This window comes from Acanthaster planci, linkage group LG08 (assembly GCF_054643075.1).
Source record: "Acanthaster planci isolate LZ-2023a linkage group LG08, COTS_SCS, whole genome shotgun sequence".
In the NCBI taxonomy this organism is placed as follows: Eukaryota; Metazoa; Echinodermata; class Asteroidea; order Valvatida; family Acanthasteridae; genus Acanthaster; species Acanthaster planci.
In genome coordinates, this window is record NC_141784.1 from 14,044,858 (window position 1) to 14,067,024 (window position 22,167).

General features: G+C 38.5%; 1 protein-coding gene across 1 annotated transcript in view; it reads right to left on the reverse strand.

The window, feature by feature from the left end:
- The window catches only part of LOC110977375 (uncharacterized), a 39,349-nt gene extending 18,833 nt beyond the window's left edge, over positions 1-20,516 (reverse strand). Inside the window, exons 1-2 of the mRNA XM_022231434.2 lie at positions 20,356-20,516; positions 6,028-6,105 (exon numbers count right to left, since the gene is read on the reverse strand). Coding sequence (XP_022087126.1) covers positions 6,028-6,105; positions 20,356-20,407 — 130 coding nt within the window. The 5' untranslated portion in view covers positions 20,408-20,516. The remainder of the gene's footprint in view (positions 1-6,027; positions 6,106-20,355) is intronic.
- Between the last annotated feature and the right edge of the window lie 1,651 nt (positions 20,517-22,167).

Below are 22,167 nucleotides of genomic sequence, written 5' to 3' on the forward strand. Positions count from 1 at the left end.
GAGAATCACCGAAGTCCTCCCAGCCACCAAAAACAAACCAAACCAAACAAAATATCCGTTCATTACAGGATGATAATGAGTGAAGAAGACGGTGAAGAAATATTTAGGTTTTTGCTGGGTATAGGGACACAAAACCACATATGGCCACATGTGGCCTGACCCGGATTCCAACCAGGCCCCCAGAGGTGGAAGGCGAGGAAAGAAACACTACGCCAACCTGACTCCCCAATATGACTTGTTTTACAACTGACTGATGTTATCTTCCGTGAAACAGCAGTATTGTTTCAAACTAGAACCTCAGGAGAATTGTTCATGCATTTGTTGCACTGCAAGAAGTCGAGGACAAAAAATGAGTAAATATTAATTTTCAACTATTCTGACTGATGAGGTTGTACATGTATTTTGGAAATCTTCTTGAATACTGAAGTGCGCCAAAAATGTCCTTCTATTAGCCCTGAACGCTGGAGGCGACAGGGATTGAGAAGTCTCCTAGCCTGTAGCCGCGGGTGGGTCGATACGAAACGTAGTCAAGTTGAAATTTTGAGCGACGTTGAGTGGAATGCACTAGCGACATTGACGACTTTTTTTGCGATTAAAGCACTGTAGTGGATTACGGAGCAAGAATGAACAGGACCAAAGTTTCATTGAGTGAAGAAAGGGGCGCCCTGACTTAGCGGCTACTATTTAATGGCTGTCGTATGAGTCTTGAAAACCACTAAAAGCCTTGGACGTCAGATGAAAAGCCACGCTGTCAGCGATACGAAACAACATTCTAATGTACAAGAAGTCCTTATATGATCCTTTACAAAACAGTATGTCATTCGACGTATTATATTCTCAAGTAAGAAATTCAGATCAAACTTGTTAATGGATCTGGGTAGACAAATCATCAATATGTGATCAACAATAATGTGGGCAGCGATGTGCAGCTGAGAAAAACCCTCATCACCCGTCGATCGTCGCCACTCGGCTAACGCGTTGTCAGAACGCAAGAACTAATGGGCGCATTAGCCCCAATTAGGTCATTCAGCGCAATGTGGAGGCCAGACAATACTGCACAACAGAGCACGACAGAAACGTAGGCATGATGTAGACCATCGCTGAACTAAAATGTAAGGATTGTAAAGGCATAGTCAAAGGCGTTGGTGGTCGTATTCGACAGTTGATCCTTTCATAATGGTGAATAACTCAAGCTATGAACGAAATTTCCATTAACCTGCAAAATAAAGGCCAGTTCATACGCAAGGTAAGAGAAAGGGGAATCGATCACGTCACAAGAAGTACATGTAGGCCTACCGGTATTCGCGCTGCCAACTGGTAAGAGTGCACGCAATTCTGAAGCACGTGTGATGCGTTCGCGTGATGCAATAAGAGCGAATGTTTAAAAATTAAGGGCTCAGTCCTGAATGAAGTACGAAGTTTTTGGATTAGCATAGCGCCACATATCAAAAGTTCTTAAGACATATAATTAAGCAAATACAGATATACTGAAAATGACGAAATCCTAAACATACTTTGCAGTTTGAGAAAATGGTGTAAAACAACCCATCTGCCGATTCTCCATTGTCATCACAGGGGTGATATAAGGAACAATATGGAATTATGGGTGTAGTAGTGGGCAATGCAGGAAAACTGTAGTTTCCCCTGCAGCGGGTGTGTAACAATCTAATTTATAATGGGAACCCGGGGAAGTTATTTGGCCTTTTCGGTGAAATAATAGGTTTTCGATTTACTGTTACCAGTAATGGGACTGCTACCGGTACATTGCCCGGATACTACATGTAATTCATGCACAACCCCTGTGTGTCAGTGAATAAATTTGTGCCAGAAAAATGGGGATAATGAGAATGGGGAAAGGTGGGGTAAAATCCCGAAAATCGGACTACCGTATAGGCCTAATCCTGAAATATCTTACTTGAAAGAAGAAAGTACACAGCAGCGTCAATCAGTATGTAAAATATTTCCACCCAGAATGCTGTAGTTTTCGAGAAAAAACAAAAATTTTGTTCTCTTTTATTACAATGGTCGGCCGACTATCGTAATAGAGTTAATTTCACTTCGCACACCACATTCTTTAACAGGCGCCAAATTTCTTACATGTAGTGTTTGCAGATGATGTGGGAGTCGCCATCAATGAACGGATATACCTAAAAGCAAAATAAATATACTGACATTCTTTCACCAAAAACACTGTGAACTGAAATTATAGAAACCTGAGTGTTAGGCATAAAGTAGAAAATAAACTTGATCCGGGTGAAGTTGGATTTATTTAAGGAAAGTTTTTTAATGGAAAACTTTGCAAATTCAAAATCACCCATAGATAATAATGGTATGATCCAATATGGTGGCTGTTTCCGAGCACGATAATTTTCGTCAACAAAAAGTACGATTTCCACACGTTAACCCCCCCCCTCCTTGTTTAAAGACGTAATTCTTTTTTACTTATAATTATTAATGACTCGACTGTGAAGAGTGATTGAGACTTTCATCGACGAGTGTGAACTGACATGAAAGTGCCGTTATAAGCACAATCGCGCGCACGTGTATTACCATATAGGCATTCTCGTTTCGATGTTACGAACACGACTCGACTGCTGTGTTCCTGGATGAAAGTTTTTCCATGAATCCGCAATTCTACATTGTCGAGGAGGCGCATTACTCAAAGGTGATTCAATTATTACTCCTAGCCGTTGAAAACTGCTCCTTTTTAAGGGAGTGAGAACCTGTCATGCTTGTTTCCCACCCCGCGGACGATGTTGGCTTGTACTACGAACGCCCTATAATCCATAGATTTCAAACGCGATAAACTGCAAGACCTTCCATTTAAGCGTTGAAAATGCCGCGCTGTCTACACAAAGCAGTTGACTCAATTATGAAACAAGTGAGTGGAATGTAAGTTGCAGTGACTATTACACACTGTAATCAGCCAATCTTGTGAAATTACGACAAAAACCAGTGGTGTATACCACCTTTAAACACACATGGGGATCTGGCTCCCGCACATTAAGCATTCATGGGGATCTGGCTCCCGCACATTAAGCATTCATGGGGATCTGGGTTCCGTACATCAAGCAGTCATTGGGAGTGCTTCGTGTGTGTGCGGGCGTGGCATACATAGTGTGGACCTCTGCACAAAAGAAGTCCACATAATGTAGGGTACGATGGCTGTGTGTGTTTGTGGGGGTGTAAATTGTCGTACTGACTGGACGCATGACCGTTCTAACGTACCTATTAAAACCGGGTTATTTTGGACCATCTCACAGCTCATCTCCAAAGAACTCGGCTGTCCTGATCAGTACAAATCCTTATCGGTACAAATGTGACGTTTCAACTCGTTTTGTTGTTATGGTCATTTAAAATTGAAGTTAAAGGCCGCACACGTGCCAGCCTAGATGCATTGAGCATGCATGGCATTGGAAAAGTATACACTTTTGGCTGACCTGTTTCGGCAAAATGGACGCTGCCCGGAAACGGTATCTTCGATTTTCACAATATTTGACGTCAATATGACTGCAAAGAGTTATTAGTAACTCCTGAAAACTCAGTTTGTGAGAAACCTCACCCTGGCAATATTGGAAAAAAACGTTGGGGGATCTTGGCTCTTTTAGGTTTAAAATGTTCTCTGTGATATCAAAACTCGGAAATCGCATGTACAAGAGGTGAGGGAGTGTTGTAGGGAGTCGTAGATGCCAATCATAAACACACTGTAAACGCAGTCGGAGGACATAGGGCCTACCAACAAAGGATGCAGGCCAGTAAACAGGCCCAAAAAGTGCTTGCGCGGGCCAAATCACAATAGAGCATTTTATGGCCCATGAACTTGAAGATTTGTAGAAAAGAAAAGTTTTGGCGGGCAAAAAGAATACCAGCTTGCGTCTGAGTGAGATCTGGAAGAAATCAGTGCCTGAAAACGGTCTATTTTTCGAGAAGTGTAGGCATCGATATTTCAAAACGGTGAGGGGCTTCAAGACTGCATTTTAGGGCTGACGTTCCGTGAAAATAAATATCTCCAGAAGTCATCAGTTCATGATTGGGAATTTGAAAATAAAATTAAAAATCATAAACTGAGCTTTGATTTGATGTGCGTCTCAAACGCCTGAGAAACTCGTGACTATTTTTCCTGATTTTTTGAAGTTCGGATATTTATCAGTGTTGGCTATGGCAGTTTATTTACTGGCCTGCAACCCAAAGGTGTCAATGAAGGGCGCCACCACGGGGCTTAGCTTTGGTGAGAGCCACAAAAGGTATAGTTCTACTTAAATTTCACCATCTTAGATGCAGAATTCATGATATCCAACTTTCTAGTCGATGAACATAATGATTTGGATTCGCTTGAAATGAACGACGATTTTAAAATTGTGCTTTTAATTGAACCGTAGTAAGTGCATAAAAGCAATGTATTTGCGTCAGTTGTGTTAAAAAAATGTCGGTGAAAGGGACGCAGTAGACCAGACCTTGAATTTCGTATCACCTTCCCAGCTTCGTTTTGCTTTTTTGCATAGAACATATTGTGGGTACGTCACAATTCCAATTACCTATGAAGAAATACTCATATTCATGGGGGTGGGTGGGGAAAATCGCAAGGCACAAGGGCCCTTCCCTTGAACACTGAGCAATAATTATGGAACGCAGAAGGTGTGACTCGGACTCGGCGACTCGAGTCACATTGGAAAATGACTTGGACTCGACTGTTGACTCCAACTCAAACTTGGTGGCTCATGATTCCAGTCAAATGTGAGTCCTTAAAAAACATACAAATGTTGTGAGAGGAACCTAATTTAACATTCCTTCTTAACACAACTACAAGCCTGGCCACAGAAAACTTGCATGCAGGGTCTGTGGAAACGTGTGCGCGAACGTACCAAAGAGTGCCCACATCGAGCAAAGCATGGATCGTCTACTCTAACACATCCTGTATTTGTAAAATTCAACAAAAAGCTCCTGTTAGAGATGGGGATTTAGCTGTACTGAACACGCACTCTATTTGGGCACTTGATTCTGGGCCCTTGCACAGAAGGCTAATAAAGTTGTACCCAGTAAATTAATTCCGGCTTGTATTCAAAGTTTACAAGGTGGATTATTTTCCTTTCTAATAAAAAAACTAGATTTCCCTTTACTATGAACCATGGAAAGTGATAAATTAACCTAAGCAATCTGAAAAAGAAGTATGCCGAGCAAAGACCACAGAATTCTTGGTATGCGTAGAAAAAACCCGCCAGATTGGTGAATATCTTAAAGCAAGTGACTCATGACTCGGACTCTAGGCTTGTGACTCGCGACTCGGACTCGAATTACTCAATATTGATGACTAGACTACAACACTGTATAGTTGTGTGTGTAAGAACAATGTCCCATTGCCACCGAGCATTATGTAACCAATAATTGAAGTCATATCACCACACTGGAGCTTCATATCGATGGTGATGCACCAGCTCAACAGAGGTAATATGCATGTAAAGTGGCCAAATGGGGAAGAACCATTTCCCTGTAGAAAATAAATGGGTGGCTTTTACAAGTTTATGTGAATACGAAATCACGTAATAACTGTTTGCCAATTGATACGGCTGGTATCGAACATGAAGGTGCGCCATTACTGTATAGCGCCCTCAATGGAGTATAGAGCAAGGGGTCACTGGTAAATAAAATCATGTTTTTTGTGGAAAATCCAATGCAGTCACACAAAGCAAACGAAAGACTGTCTATCAGGCACTGATTCGTGTGTTTACAGGATAGTTACAATGAACATGTGATCAGCTCTTGGATTATTGTCATAGAACCTGGTGAACTCCTTCAAGCGGTTTAAATGGTTTGAAATCCTCTTATGATGGAGCTCCAAAATGAGTGAATAAAAGGTACAAATAATGCAAAGCTCCCCTTAATTACAGCTATTCTGAGCCAATCCTAGATCCACCCTTCCATTAAACTATTAACATTGCGACATGAGTGGAACGAGTACCCAAATGCAGGTGTTCAAATGGAGTGGGTTAATTACAACTATAGCATACATCCAAAATAGTGAGTACTTACTCAGTCCCCCTCCCTGTAGCAACATTAGCTGATGTTCGGTGAGCTTGCCTGCCTGGCTGGGAGTAAGGGTGCTTAATACTGGAACAGAACGGACAAAAATAGTGCGGATTTCAATCCGATATTCAAGCAAATATATCAGACATGTGTACCAGGCTCATTGCAAGAACTAATCATTCAACAATTGACGAGGAAATATACTCTTACAAAAAGACATACAGTTTTATTAGCCAAAACATTTTTTTAAATAAACTTTAATAATCATCGTATTGACTCTCTTCAGTGTTTATCAATAGTGTCCAACCTGTAGTCGTTTTATGTTTGTTTATTTTGAAGAAGTGCTAATAGCTATTTAATTTCATGATCATTTTACGGAATACATGTAACTTTATTTAAGTCGTTATAATCAAAGTATTGATGGTTGATCAGTGACATCGTATACCAGATAAAAATGCCATTTTCCCCTCTTAAGTATCGCTTTTCATATTTTCGGGTGATCTCGGCATTTTGCTTTCTGTGTACGAGTTGTCTATAAAGGGCTGAAGAAAGGTAAACGCAATCAAAATTGTTACAAACATTTATGCAGCATAATTTATTAAACATGAAAATAATTAAGCTGCAAGAAAGGGAATCAAAATACTTCTTACAAGTTCCCTTAAAAAGGGTACCTTTTTCTAAGACTTGCTTTGGGGTGCCATGTTATATCCTAATTTGTTCGGCAGGAGTGTTGTATTTACAACGTACAGATTGGAACATAATTAATTGCATTAAAAGAGAAGAAATTCTCACGATTCAACGCCTTGAGGTGAGGAGTGCGTGGTTTCGGTGCTTGGTGTTAATGCAGCGAAAATTCTTTAGCCCCGGGTAAGCGCAAAAAAGGTGACAGCAGTGTCAAAAAGTTCGCTATATGGGTTTAGGTGTGATATTACATGTCAATTTGAAGGTTTAAGCCTCACTCAAGGGTACTCCGCTTCGTGCTTGAATGAATTAGGAACTAGACGTCTGTCTCCCACTCGGTAGGATTATTATAAATGTGATAATTATAATGATTGGATGTCATTGACTCCACAAACAAGAAAATTCTGCTAACAATCAAACGATCTTGCAGGGTCTGAATATGTATATATTTTGAGAAGTTCTGTTTGACGATCATATTTGTTCACTGCCAACACGTACCAGATTACTAGAAGCTGGATGGGGGGTGGAACGGCTTGTGTCAAAGTTTATCCTTCATTCAAGTATCTCTTGGTTCTGCAACAGAGGCCTATGTAAAGTGTCGTGACAGTAGTGGTTGCCTCCAAGTCATCAATTCACATCAGGATGATGGAATTAACCACCATCCCGAGTACAACTCAAAAACTGATAGGAGATAAACTGAACGTAACCTTTTCTGGGTTTTACATGCAGTTTCTAAGGATAGAGATTTTATCTCTGCGCGAGCTCAGTACTATGTAGCCTACGAAAGAGAAACTTTAATATTAACGGTGTTAGGCAAACCAATGTCAAAAATATAACAGTTTTGAGAAGAATTGTGAAAAAGAAGTGTTTTTACACATTTTTGTAACACCTGTACTCCAGTACTCCGAGCATTTCAAATTAGCCTCATTAAATGAGGCCAAGTGCTATCAAAATAAAGCACATACAAGTCATTTGCTCTTTGGACATTTTTTAAATTTATAGAGATTGCTGCAATTATCAAATAAAGTTGACAAGTACACTAAATATATTTAAAATGAAGACCAACTTGTAAATTTAGGAAAAAAAACATCAATTACACACGACGAGCGGGTCAGTATGGTCCAAAAAAGCATTCAGCTACCATAAGGTCAAGTGAAACAGTACAAATTTGCACGTACCTTGCTCTGGTCATTATATTTTCGACTTATAATACGTTTTAAATGTGATTAACTTGAAGTATAATATATGAATTTAATGATCCCAAATTGAAGGAAAACTCTATTGAGAAATTGAATTAGCATCCATTTGTAACTTCAACAACTTGCTTCTTGAACGTTTTCCCTCCATTTACACATATAAAGTGCGCTTTGCTCAGGGTTGTGCAAAAGCGACCAACTATTCACTGTGCTAGCAAATATTATCCTTGACGTAGCCACTCTTCAACATCACAGTTAGCCATTGATTCTGCAAATTCTATACTAGGATTATTTATTTGAAAGTCTCATTTTTAAATCCATAATTATTAACACAAAATGTGATCTAGCTTAATGGGCCCTATTATGACATGATTTTTTTCTGCGGACTATATTTTGTGCAACATTCTTCCCTTTTGGTTATCTGATAAAAATGCACTTTTAAACATTTTCAAATGGTCAGGGGAAACTGTTTTTCCACTGAAGTCTGTTAAAATTGCAAACAAAAAGTTTGTCCACAGGAAATAGTTTCAGCAAACAGCAAAAGGATAATTAAGACAGCAAAATATAATATAAGGACGAAATTTTGGCAATATATTCCTCTAATATAGCTGCAGCACTGAGGTTATCTGAGAGAGCAGGAAGTTAGCTCCCAGGAAACAGATTAGAATGCCCTACATTATGCTGAGGATTGTTCCTGGGGACGAGGTTTACATTGAGGACAATCTGCAGGAGATTGTGAGATGTCTGGAAAGAATTCATATAATGGCCTCGGTAAGTAGCACAACATAGTTTGTACTGAAAGAAGGTGTGATTTGTACTTTGTTCTCATGTGGAAAAGTCAGTGGCATATCAGATGATGCTAGAGAGATCTAAATTTGGGCCATGAAGTCATGCCAGACTGCGGCAGCGAAGATATTTCCTTCGTGGTTTTTTTAATTAACACCATAAGAAAATACCCTTTTCTCTTAATGTGGCTATACAAATCCTTAATTATAGCATACTCGGCGCATTCGATGCAACAGTCTCGCTTGTTCCACAAAGCATAAACTGCTATTCTCAGGTAAGCGTAGCCACATGGAAGCCGCACGAATCCACCATCTAGGATTTCACCCAGTGACCAATCAGATCAATTCCAAGCAAATAAATGTGATTTTATCGTTGAAATCTGCTGGACCAACAGACTATTTCTGGCAATGTCATCATTTCTCCGAGACTTTTCAAGTCGGATACGTTTCACCCCGTATACCGTCGTCTGACAAAGATCAACCTTACAATTGGGGGGAACTAGACTTTCCACTTGCCAATAATAACATCTGGATCGAAACCTTGCTTTACTGAAATAGAATAACAGCGGCAAAGAACAAGAAGAAATGGATCGGCTGCTTGTGAAAGATGTGAAAATGTGAATAAATTTTGCTTTTCATATAGGCCTACCGGTAATTATTTCTTGCATGAAATGGAAATCAAGCATAGGTCATTAGACATCATGAAAGGTGATGGATTTTAAAGACGAATTTGAAATTAACTATTCGTGTATTTCCAAAAAAAAAGGTAGAAAATATATGCTGGAAAACCTATATTTCGTTTGTTTTTTGAAGTGACAGAGAAACATCCTTCACCAAATAGGTTTTTCTGGATCAGAATCATTCCTGATGCTTTCCGCTGTTCCGGACACTAGAGCTATCTGAAGGGGAAAATGTCTTCGTTGCAGTTTGCTTACCACAGATTGACTTTAGGGTCCATTTTTCCCTGCATTTTCTGTGTAGCGAATGAGGCAGTTTGACCAAAAAAGCAGTTAAACAAGAAAATAATTTTATTCATATAAATGAAACGAATTACTTAATATTCTAAGTGCTTTTCCTTCTCGGTAAATGTTTTTGCCGTTTGCTTGAACTTCACAGTATTTGTTAGTTTTTATACATACGACCCAATGATTTTTCATTTTTTGGCAAAGTTAGTCTTGTGTGTGAAACATAAATAGGCAGTGGCGTAAATACGAGTTGGAAATTGGGGGATGGGGAAAGGTGGGCGGATGACTTGCCTGGCCATGGAAATTTGAAGGGGGGCCACCATATACACTATATAGAGGGCGATGTTCATGAAAAAGATGTACATCTATAATGCGTATCAAATTAATATGCAGAATCCTACATCCGAAGGTATATTTATGGCTTTTTAAAATAAATTGCTTCCCCTTTTTAGTGATATTGCAAATGCTTTAGTCGTTGGGGAATCCTGAAAATCCTTCCCAATCCGCTTTAATTTTTTTGCTCATCACAAAAGGGGAAGGGGAATTGATCCAATAGCCCATCCCCCACCTCAAAAAAGGGGGATATAATTATATACCCCCATCCCCGGAGATTTACGCTTATGTACATAGGACATTTGGGTAAACTTATTTCAGACAAATTACCATGTATTTATTTATGGAACAACGGTACCCGAAACACAAGAGAAAAAGAAATATGCCTGTACGGTTTAACGTCGTTATTATTTGGAGTTCAGGAGTCCTTTTATTCATTATTTATTTTTAAATATACAGTAGTTGATTTTCAGTTTAGTTTGGCCTTCAACATCAGTAAACAAGTTGCAACATCCATTCTGTCTCCCATTTACAATGGACATGCATATTTTGTAATGTAATCAGTTAATATATTGTTTACAAAGATTTGTTAACGTATCTTTAACAAAATAGGATACAGCAAGCCTTCAAACTTTTGTTCGTCACTAATCTTTAAGAACTCTTGAGTCACATTACCTTTCAATCTCTCGCGGTAGACAAATTTGAAAACAGATTTGGGTCAACAGATATCAGGTAGCACCACAGATAAATTCTTTTAACCTTTACACATCCCCATAACTTTAACATGCTAACAGATTAATAATTGCATTAATTGGGATGATCAATTGTAACCCATGTGGGGCTGTTATGACTGCTTGCAAAGAAATACCTGAATCCCCCCCAAAAAAATGCAAAGCGGAGTCAAATATCTGCGCTCGGTTGATGTAGGAGCGATGATAGAAAAATTCGACGTCTTATTGTTTTAAAAAAAACTACAGTTATACACATGATGACTAGCATTCTGACATACAACAGGCAAAATGTCACTTGATGAAATTACTCGCATGTTGGTGGAAAAAACCTTGGGCCCATCGGGTACGCTGGCGCGCTGGCATGTTTCTGACAGTCAGTCAATGTGTTCCAAACGCAGCTTGTCGTGGTCATGGTAAGTGACCGTCTTGTGCCTTTTAGTTTGTTCCAACATGTAACGGCAGTTTAAGGGAAAATCAGATAAATCTTCGGTAAACTGCTACTTTTCATCGGAAGTGTCAAAAAGGTGCTTGTTTTGCCTTCCAAGCATCCTGTCATCAATACATTTTAGAGGGCGCTATTCTGCTTTATTACACAAGGCCCTCCTTGTCAAAAGAGCATAAGAAAAACACAAATAGTTTTTCAAAATTACTCACCAAAGTTTTCAAGATATGGCGGGTATTTCTTTTGTCCAGGCGAACTGCTTACTAGGACAAATGAGTGATAAGTGGACCTTATTCAGAGCCAATGTAGAAAAATGTGATGTAAACATGGCCATAGTGACACTACATGTACTGTTCTGCCTTCTATGACTTTACACATTAGTTTCTGGATATGGAAACCATTAACGTAGTGTGGTCATGTTGTTGGAAAATATTGGAAATTCAAAACTGTCAATTTAGCCTTTATACAGTTGGATACAAAGGCTGTAAAGCGTATCGTGCTGTTTTTATTTAACTAAAAAAATTTAATCATAATGGAACCTGCAGGTTGACAAACTGTGGACTTTCATAGGGACCGGTTGTCATTTCAGATGTTTTATAAAGCCGCTTGAATCCAGATATTGCGCGTAAAATGTGCAAAATACAGACACATCTGATCACTCCTGAACTGATATTTCAGTGGAAGTCGATAGTAATGAATGCTCAATTGAGACTTAAATAATAATGGCGTGGGTCCAATTTGCAGATCGCACGTGTTGTCCCAATTTTCTGGAGAGGGACTCAGTGGCTTTGGTCATAGGTTACCAACAACTGTGCATTATTGAATGTAGAATGTGAATGGTAACTCATCTCTGGTGGGGGAGGGGCGTGTCCTTATGCCATGCAGAGGTTCTTACCCGAAGGTAACAGGCTGATTATCGTGGCATGGTAAATGGTGGAAAGACCATTCCGGTTTATTTAAAAATGAGCCACAATGCCAAACAATATCCAGGCTGGTCCGTATGGATTCCTGTAGGTCTAATGGATTCATTCTATACTTCTGACCGTTGCTTATGAGCTTTATGTCGGCGTGTCGCTTGAAATATCGAAGATCTAAACAACAGGTTTACCCAGTTGACATCAAACGTGTTTGCAGTACAAGAAGATTAATGTAGTACAGATACTAAGTTGCCTGTACCGTTGGGTAGGCCTTCTCCGGGTTAAGGGGGCAATTTTTTCATTGAGTAAATTTTCTCCGTCCCCTTGGTCCCCCCCAAAGAGGGAAACGTCCTATATTTGTCTCCACAACTACGGAACAAGAATTGTTTTATTTCTGCAAACAGGTAAGCATATCGGAAATGTAGCCAAAGTTTTTGTGTAAAGTTTACATGCAGTTTTGTTTAATTTATTCTGTTTTTCATATTTTGCTCATCAGCCCTATGATACATTATTTCCATTTACTTCATTTACTTTTTATCGCATTTATATAAAAACTCTACATGCACGTACTAACCGGCAATTTAAAATATACACACATGAAATGATCTTGAAATGGTACCACCAACGCTAAACGCCAGATCACCTCTACAAACCACTAAGAGGTCGCTGAGCCACAGATGACATTTGTTCCGGATAGTTTAGTAGAACTTCCAACTTTTTCATCAAAACAGGAATATCCGGGACATGCATGACAAGTATGATGCTTGATATTGGCGTCATTATTTATGCATTACACTCAACTACCACCTGTACTGTGCCCGGCCTTCGCCGCCACCCCAGCCTGCTGATGCTCATAGCAGCGTGAAATAAGACTGTAATCTGACGGAGCATTTGGGTGTTAGCTTGCCACTTCATATCTTATGCAAGCCTCTGGTATGATAATCATAATAGGCCTAAGGGTTGTTTTTGAAGGAGTAAAAGTGAGTCGATTTAAAACTCTGTTTGTTTGAAGAATTATGAGGTCATAGGCCCTTTAAATCATGACTGTTTCAGGTTTGGCAGTGTTAGGGCCAAGAAAGTTTGCAGCCCCTTGTGGCCACTGCCAGTAATTTCGTTTTTAGAACAACGCGCCACTAAGTGTAAAAATGTTGCAGTTTTATGGGTTTTTATTATTATTTTTTATTGAACAGATTTTGTAAATTTTTATTAATAGCGTAGCTATGGAATGTTAAGTTCTTTTTCCGAATGCCCTGTAATATTATTTCATGTGATATTATGTGAAATTCATCTTTATATTGTATGTATAGGGAAGCTTTAAGTAGCCAGGTCGAGACTACTAAGATTTAAAAATTACTGCATTAAAATGTAAATTAAAATTATGACTACTGGTACTAAATAAAGCTTCATATGTAAATGTCCCTAAGGCAACTAACTGAATCCGATTCTAGTAAATAAGTTGGTAAATTGTTATTCCGAGTTGTTATTTGCTTACTATTGCCTCAGCCAAATTAACAAAATGCGAGCATTTCAATGAAGTTGCTCTATCCAGTAGACCTATCCATTCGCTTTCGATACACTGAATGCTGGATGAATTGTATACTGAATGGACACATACTTATTCATGATTTCGATGAAATCCTGCTTTGGCAGTGAATCATCTTAACCTGACATTTTAGCAAGAATGATAAAAGTTGGCAAAAGTACCGTCTCTCCATCCGCAAGAAAATAAAGTTTAGTTGTTGTCGCATCTATACGAGTTGAGATTGTATCCACTGTGAGAGACTCTAAGAACGCTCCCAGCGGCCCTCTAAATGAAAATACAGCCTTGCTTGACTTGTTAACCCTCTCGCGGGGTACCTTGCCTGATGTATAAATCCACCCCCTCATGCCCCTCCAATATGTCAGTCTAAAATAAGTGTGCACTCTGTCAACATAATCCACGTACTTCTCCAGTGGAAGTTTATTATTGTAGTTCAACTTTTCAAAGTAGGATCATCGTGTAATCCTTTTACCCATCCCCGAGGTTTACTGGAAAAACTATAAACATCTTCAAGCTGATCCATAGGGCACAGGTAATAATTAAGTTAAATGTCTCCTGTGTGTACTTCTTAAGCCTATAGGAATAGAATCGTTGAATAAAGAAGAGACAGAGAAGTTCAACATCTTGCCGATTCCATAGTTCTTGCGATGCCTTCTAAAATGACATGCTTTACCGTGTTGTGTTGCATTTATCATCTAGAGGCAGGTAGGCATTGCAAGGTCAGCGTTAGTAAAATGTATCTAAAGTCTGCCTAAATATTCGTTAATTATCAGAAGTTCTGATAAAACCAGTATATATTTTTGCTTATCTATTCACAACTTTGTTTAATGCATTGTTCTGGGTAAGCAGACGGAATGTTGAAAGATCCTAAATATATCACAAGGTTAAACGCTGAATCGTTATGAAAATGTTCTCGCTGAGAATCAACTAAAGCTGAACTCCTGCGAAATTCGATGTAAATGTTTCGTGACGTCAAATTCACTTCTGTCTCGCATTCGCTTGAAGCATGAACCAGCCTGAAGTCAAGTCCAGCTGGTGTCAAGATCATCGGGCTGACAGGATTAAGGAGGAACATTTCAATCAAATAATAACATTTGGCACTAACCATTGCTTATTGTAAACAAAGTCATATATTCCATGACTGTAAGTTAACATGGGTTTCTCCAATGTATTTTGACAAAAAATCACATACAAATCGTCTCCTTTTTTGACACGACAGGTTCAGTTTCAATGGAAATGGCAGCATTGAATAGTTGACGAAAGGGTTTTAGCACTTTTATATTTGTCTTTAAAAAGTATTCAAAAAACTGGTGTCATTCTTCTATACTCAATACTGTACTTTAAATTGGCTTTTTGCACTTGACTTGGAGGCATCAGTTGAAGGCGGTTTTTATTTTTTTTTAATAATTTGATATTAAATGGTGAGTGTGCCCATGTATTGATAAATTTAGCAAAGCCTTCAAACTTTATATCTGCTTCATTTTAGCAGCAACAAAATCGATGAAAAATTCTTCTTTATATTCATTTGTATTGGATATTGCGCCTTCGATTGTAACCATGACTACGACTGAGCTAATTAATAATTAGAAGGTCAATATTGTTACGCGACCTTTTACCACAATGTCAAGCGGGCTATTTATTCTCAAAGCAATGCTTATGGTGTGAACTGTGTAACTAGGCTTAGGTGAACATGACATCATGCATTACAATTAACAAAAAAAATATCGTAATGTCCTCGGGGGAGCATCGGAAGAGAAACAAAGATGATAGCAGGTAAACAAAGTGAAATTTTTGGGTTAGAAGAGCATGACAAAGACGATAATTTGTTTCATAATTAACGTTATCAGCCGTACGAGTCCTTCGTCCCTGGCGAGAAAGATGATATTCAACGTCAAGGGGACAATGAAAAACACTTCGCCAACAGTTCCCGGCAGATGTGTTTTAAAAGAGTAAACTCCCAACAACACAAAAAGCTCCTACAACGTGTGCCATTTTACTGACAAATATTGTTGAATGTTTTTTTGGAATTTGCTTTCTTAGTATCTGATTTGGTGGTTACTAGGTATAACTGAAACAGGAACAACTCATTATTTTTTTTTACACAGTGAAAATACTGCATGGGTAGCTTTTTTCACTCTGAAGACAAAGACATTCTGCTGTTAAATTTTGGTATGCTCGACAACAAAACAAAAAAAATTCAAATTTAACCAATGGTAGAAGAACATAAATTAATTATTGACCAAGGTCATTTTTAATGTTCTACGATGTTGATTATTTTTCTCTGACTGTGAATCATCAAAACAAGATTAGGCCTAGATGGGAATAGGCCTATACCCATGATATATAAAAGGTTTATCTAGTATATGTGTACAAATATTGAGAGAACAAGCAACCAATTACACCCGAGTGAAGTTGCTAAATCAAATATAAAAAAAGAATAGCAACTTCAGTTTCGTGCTTAGACACCATCGGCAGCATTTAGAATTATTTGACTTTGGCGAACATAAGTCATGGAGTCTGACCATGAATTCAGGTCACATTCACTGAACGTGTTTAACGTTCTATTCCAATAATGCCGCCCGCACCATCAAATATTCCAATTCAAACAATCGTGTTGATTCAATACGAAATCACAGACCCACAGTAAGATTGGAGACATGAAGCTGTGATGCTGACGGGTACAGCATCATGCGGTTGGAGCCCGGTGAGAGACAAAGCCAGAATTACTGTTTAACTGTTTTATCAACTGACAGCTAGAGTGGTGCACTATTGGCCAAGGCTTCCGACCAAAGCTAATCTAACCTAGTTACAGCATCCAATTGTTAACCCAAAATTCAAATGGGTCTCATAATTTTGTTCGCTGTCAACATCTGTCACCTTGTGTTTCCTAACAAAACATTGACGCATGCTGTGTTATCCCCTTCCTTAAACTCCAATATTAAAACACCATGCGGCAAAGTACATGTCACCTTTTCTCATAGTCAAAAAGAAGACGACACAAAGCCGTGCATCTTTCCTGTACGTATTATAAATACTTGATTGAATCATTCTACATGGCATGATCAATCCTTCGTGCTCATCCCAGATAGATAACCCGACACAGCTTTTGAGGTGTGAAACTCTTTATCTTTCTTATTCTCTGTTAGGTTTTTGGCTTAAAAGAAATGGGATGCAGCCTGCGCGGAGTTAATTAAGAACCAATTGGATTGAAGATCGGACGTAGGGAAATCCTTACCTTCTTGCGTCGTCCCAATTATCGGAGCTGAGTGCTGCGCGTCAAAACGGATTGGGCAAGTCGGTCTGTGAATGGGATTATGGAACTCGTTTGGCAAGGTGTCATCTCTTTTATTGGTTCAGAAAACGGGCTAGTAGTGCTTGTATATGGAAAAGTCCTGATAGAACAGAAGCGCCTTTTTCAATTCTAATATTTCTGAATGGTTGGATTCACACATTTTAAACGGCATCATCATGGCCGTGTATTCTGTTTGGACAGTGTGCTTATGATGTGTGCTTCTTGGTGATTTCATTAAGGTCATTCAACTCTCAATCATGACGGCTTTACGAAAGTAATAATTCTGTCTTAAACATTTGTCCACCGGAACAGTTTTTATGTCAAAGCCAGCAATGAATGGTGTAACCCCAACAAAATGGAATGAAAGTTTCTGAGTAGAGGCTACTTGTAAAAGGTTAAAGAAATATTTTATATTCTAAATCGATTTCTTAACAGAAACCGACACACTCAGTTCTCTCAATCATCAGAAAATGTATTCTGTTTAGGACGCACAATCAAGTGATTTCGCTCAAGTTAATTAAATAGAAAGGTTTGCGGTTTCACTATGCAAAAATATTGTTCCTAGCATGTGTAGTTCTGAAAAGAACTGGAGGGTATTCAACGTTACAGACATTATATGCTCTGTCCGTCGTCAGGATTGATGCCATTGGTTTTGCCGAAGCTGGTAATTCCATTCATTTCGCTTGTAGAGTTTAGAATTGTTTGCGATAATGTTCAAATAGGAAGTTGCATCAGTCAGTTAAATAACACCTATTCGTCATTTCATATGACATACGATTCAGTAAGGTTTCTGCCTTGGGCTCTTTTCGATTTATGTGCGATCCACTCAGTACTTTTCACATTCAAAATAAATCATAGCAACACGACACGGACAAACAGTAAGCAGAAGCGACGATGAAAGCAAAGGCTACATGGACTGCTGAAATACGCTTTTATCGTCAATTTTTGTTCACTCATTTCTTACTTTCTCAGTGTTAATTTTCTTCGGCGGTATATGAATTCATAAATTATACATTTCAGCATTGCCGTTTAGTGAGTGCACTGAAACCTATCGTTTCCAAAAAGTTGAAATGAAATAACGACCTTCTATTTTAATACAACTATTCGTATTCCGAAAGAGAAGAACACATTTTTTCGTGTGCTGTTTTGTTGGTGCGAATGTTTAAAAAATGAAAACTCTGTAACATAGCCAGCTTTACTTTAATGTAGCCTATCTTACATTGGACGGAAGAATGTTTCTGATGAGCTCAGAAATGAACAGAATCCAAAAAGGGAAACACGTAATTTAGCATTGTTTTTAACAACACGAAACCGCATCACCTTAGTGTATGTATACACAATTGTTTTTCTTATTGTCAAAAAATTTATGGGTTCTTGGTTCAGCTTTTGAACTGGAATTCTTGATACTAAGTCTATATATAAGTAGTAGTCATGGATCTTAAGAAATTAAACTATTGTATATTTCCAACAAATCCCAAGATACCTCGTTCACTGAAAATATGTGGAGCTATACGCGGATTAAAAGAGACAATCTGTCCCTTTACAAACCTTGATGACCTTTTCTCTGATGAACGGAAGCTGTGGATTTGCACTGAAAGACTGGGAATTGGTTTCATGGTTTTCCACAAGAAGAAAATCTTTCTAACCTGAAATAGACAATCCCGTTCCCGAAAAACCGTTTTGTTTGAGATGAAACTGTCCATCCTAATGAATAACAATATGATCACGTTTTAACATTTATGTGGCTTATATCCTGTAAGGGTTTGACTGAACTGACAAGTGCATTTTAACTTGACATTATGCAATCATTTGGTGTTCTATACTTCTGTTATTGAACAAATCATTGAATTGAACACACGTTAAACCAGTCTGCTGTGATCATGTTCTTTAAATTAAGGAGGAACACTTGTGTAAAAGATATAAATTTGTATCAACATAAACACAAATGTGTTGTTCAAATTCCAGGAAATAAATCAGCCTTATAGCCCCTGAAACATTGGATGAAAATGGAAACTTTGCTCTACTGACATGCCGTTAGAGTTTATAGGCTATCCCGCTATACTTTACAAATGAATTAAAAGAAAGAAAAGAAGGGAAAAGGGAAGAAACGGAACGCGTATACGATTCCACTGAACCTTCAACTTTACGGAATATGCAAATAGTTTAAAGCTGGGTCACTTTTCATGAAACAAACAATTGTTTCAACAGAACATAATCGTCTTGTGAGTCATGAGGATCATCGAATTAATTAGAATGACTGCCGTAATACGAAACGACAGGTGCAGCTATAAGAGTCTGTGATGGTCTTGCTTGAGTGCCTGCACCATTTGCAAAACAAATTACAAACGTGCCAAGGAAAAACTAAACATGAACATGCAAAGAAACATGAAATACAATGAAACAAGAAACCTCGATCAGTGACAGGTTAACTCTTCTCAAAATCTATAGATTGCCGTTTGTGAAAAGATTCTGGTTTCAATTAAGGTTTTTGGTTTTAGATTCTCAACCAAAGAGGTTTCATAATCAGTTGTCCTCTACAGAGGAGAGGTATTTCAATGCGATGAGATCCCAAACGTCATTTGCAGACAATTTAATTACTTTTTTTCAATTTCAATGTATTTTTAATGAAAATGTTATAAGTAAATTGAAGTTTTCACTCAGTGGGGTTTATCTTCCAATACAGTTACTTTCTGGCAGAAATTACACTCTGACTACTCTGATACAATATCCACTATCTCTTAAACACTTTGCATTGTAAACTTTAAAAGGAAATGACGTCTGATGGTATAACGCTCATGTTTCCTTGTAGTAGATGTTGTTTTATATCCTGTATGATTGTTTTCTCAGCACTCGGTTACACTCGGTGCTGCTGTAAGAGTCATTTGTATACGCTATTAACAACTTGCTTATTATTTGCACATAGCCAAGCTGTGGACGACGGGGCAACATGTCTTGTTTTAAAGCAGGTATTTAGACAAGTTAGAAGATTTCAGAAACATACCAGATTGTCATTATGTAGCAGTCGTGGTTCTCAAAATTAAGATGCTTCTACCGTTGCTTCCACCAAAAGCAACTATACCGTACATAAATACTCGTGTATGGTGAAATAATAATTCTTTAAATTGCAATTATATTTCCAAGTTTGATAAGCATACTATGAAAAACAAATTGAATTTGGAGGGAAAAACAGTAAACACTGAACAAGAAGGGAAGAAAATAATTTCCCCTTTCATTTTATATAAACGAAGGAAAAATCAATTTTACGTGTAATCAAAATTGGGGAATTTGTTATCGAAGTTGTCTAATGGGCATTGCTGGTCAAAACGCTTTACGAGTTTTCAACCATACATTCCTGTACTTCCTATAAATACACTTAAGCCAAATCCACAGACTTTCTGACAGAACATAAGTTTACCAGTTTCATAACAAGTGCTAAAATGAGAAGAGCTTACCTGCTAACACAACTGCTATTGTCGATATTACCGCCAGACTTGAAGATGCCATGATTTTCTGAAGTTCAGACAAATAATGAAAGATTTTGCAACGGGTAAAGATTGAGTCGACTTAACCGCCCAGTTGTGAATGGGTAAGATGTCTGGCTTCAACTCCTTGTCTCTCCTGGTTTTATATGCACCCTCAGTTGACGACAGAACTTCACCGATCGGCAGCCTGCTGGGAACACGCCAACATAAAATATTCAAGCCACTCTTGTAATTCCCTCATGCCATTCATATGAGTCGCGTGACGTCATGGGTATTGGCATCACCACTGCTGTCCGCCTATTCACAAATCAGTAAAATTGAATTCCAAGAGGTTCACTTTAGTACGAAGTAAAAACGACTTCTTATTAATGTGATTTGTTAATAGTATTACTTCGACACTTGGTGGGTTTGATTCGATCGACACTATGTTGCCACGGTTTAATTTCTACACACAGAAGTGAATAGAAGGATTCAAGAGAATTTTTACAGCTGGGGAGTATTGATTTTTTCCCCTGCAAAATACAGATTCAATACCATGTGGACTACTATGATGCGATGCCAGCTATTTATTTTACGGGTTTAAACTGGTATTTTACACAATGTGAAAGTCGAGATAATGTTGTAACTTGAGGGAATCATGCTTCGTCTGTGACCGCTTTATGGGGACTTATCGCTCGATATCCTGATAATGGAGAGCAATGACTCAAATTCATCATCTCAAACAGCAGTTTCATGGAAGAACTTCAAGGAACGAGTTGTTGTTAGCACTGGCAATTATGCATGTCAGTTTAAAGTTGTGTAATTGAATTCAGAACAAAAAGGGAATATATTTCAGATAAAAGCCATTCCTCTTCAAGTGTTCACACGTCATAACTTTAAACATTCAGGACAGGATTTTGTGTCAGAATGGTGTCAATTTTGATACTGCATTTGTTTCTTTATCGACAAAAGTGAACACGAAACAGACAGGTGTCAAGTGGGTAACTTGACAATGACTATTATGTAAGAGTACAAAGCAAAAACCATCCGTGGCTCAGGAACACTATCCGTTTATCACATATTGTTTTGTAATCTCTTTTGAAATTCGTGGGATTTGGTTACTAGGGGAAGTGGAAGGTTCTCATGTAGCATGAGAGCAGGTGCCTTTTCCCTTCCCCTGGCGAAGGGTTAATGCCCTCATGTTTAGCTAAGTGTTTCGAATGCAATTATCGAAAGCGTGTTACCTGAGTAGCTAGACGAGCTACATGGGGCAACGCCGCTTGGGTGGTGGTCGGAAGGTTTAGGTTGTACATTTCAATTAGAGTAATGGGGAAAACTTACAGCACACTCTGGACTTGACTTGCATGCAGAAGCATGCAGAAGTAACGGTAAAATAAAATTTGTTTTGTTAACTAAATACGTGAGCACGAAGCAAGCAAGAATATGAACAATTGTCAGAAGTTTGCGACGAGCCAGTTCAGGAGGCCTATTTCATAAACAGCAAGGTCATTTGAAAACAAACACCGGTGAATAACTGCGCTGATTGGACAGACTTCACTGTTGATCTTCATAGTAAAGACTTGAGGACACACGTACGCTTACACATGGTGAGGATTCGGAAACGTGGACAGCTGGCTGTGAGGGTTTGCAGGGTTTTGCGCATGGGTATTTTGTAATATCGAGGTATGTTGGGGAATCGTATAAATCAATCTCAATTTTCTTAGCTCAGAAATATTCTTTAACAAAGATGTTTAAGGGATGGGACGAAAAGAAAGAACGTATGTTTGAATTTCGATAGATACA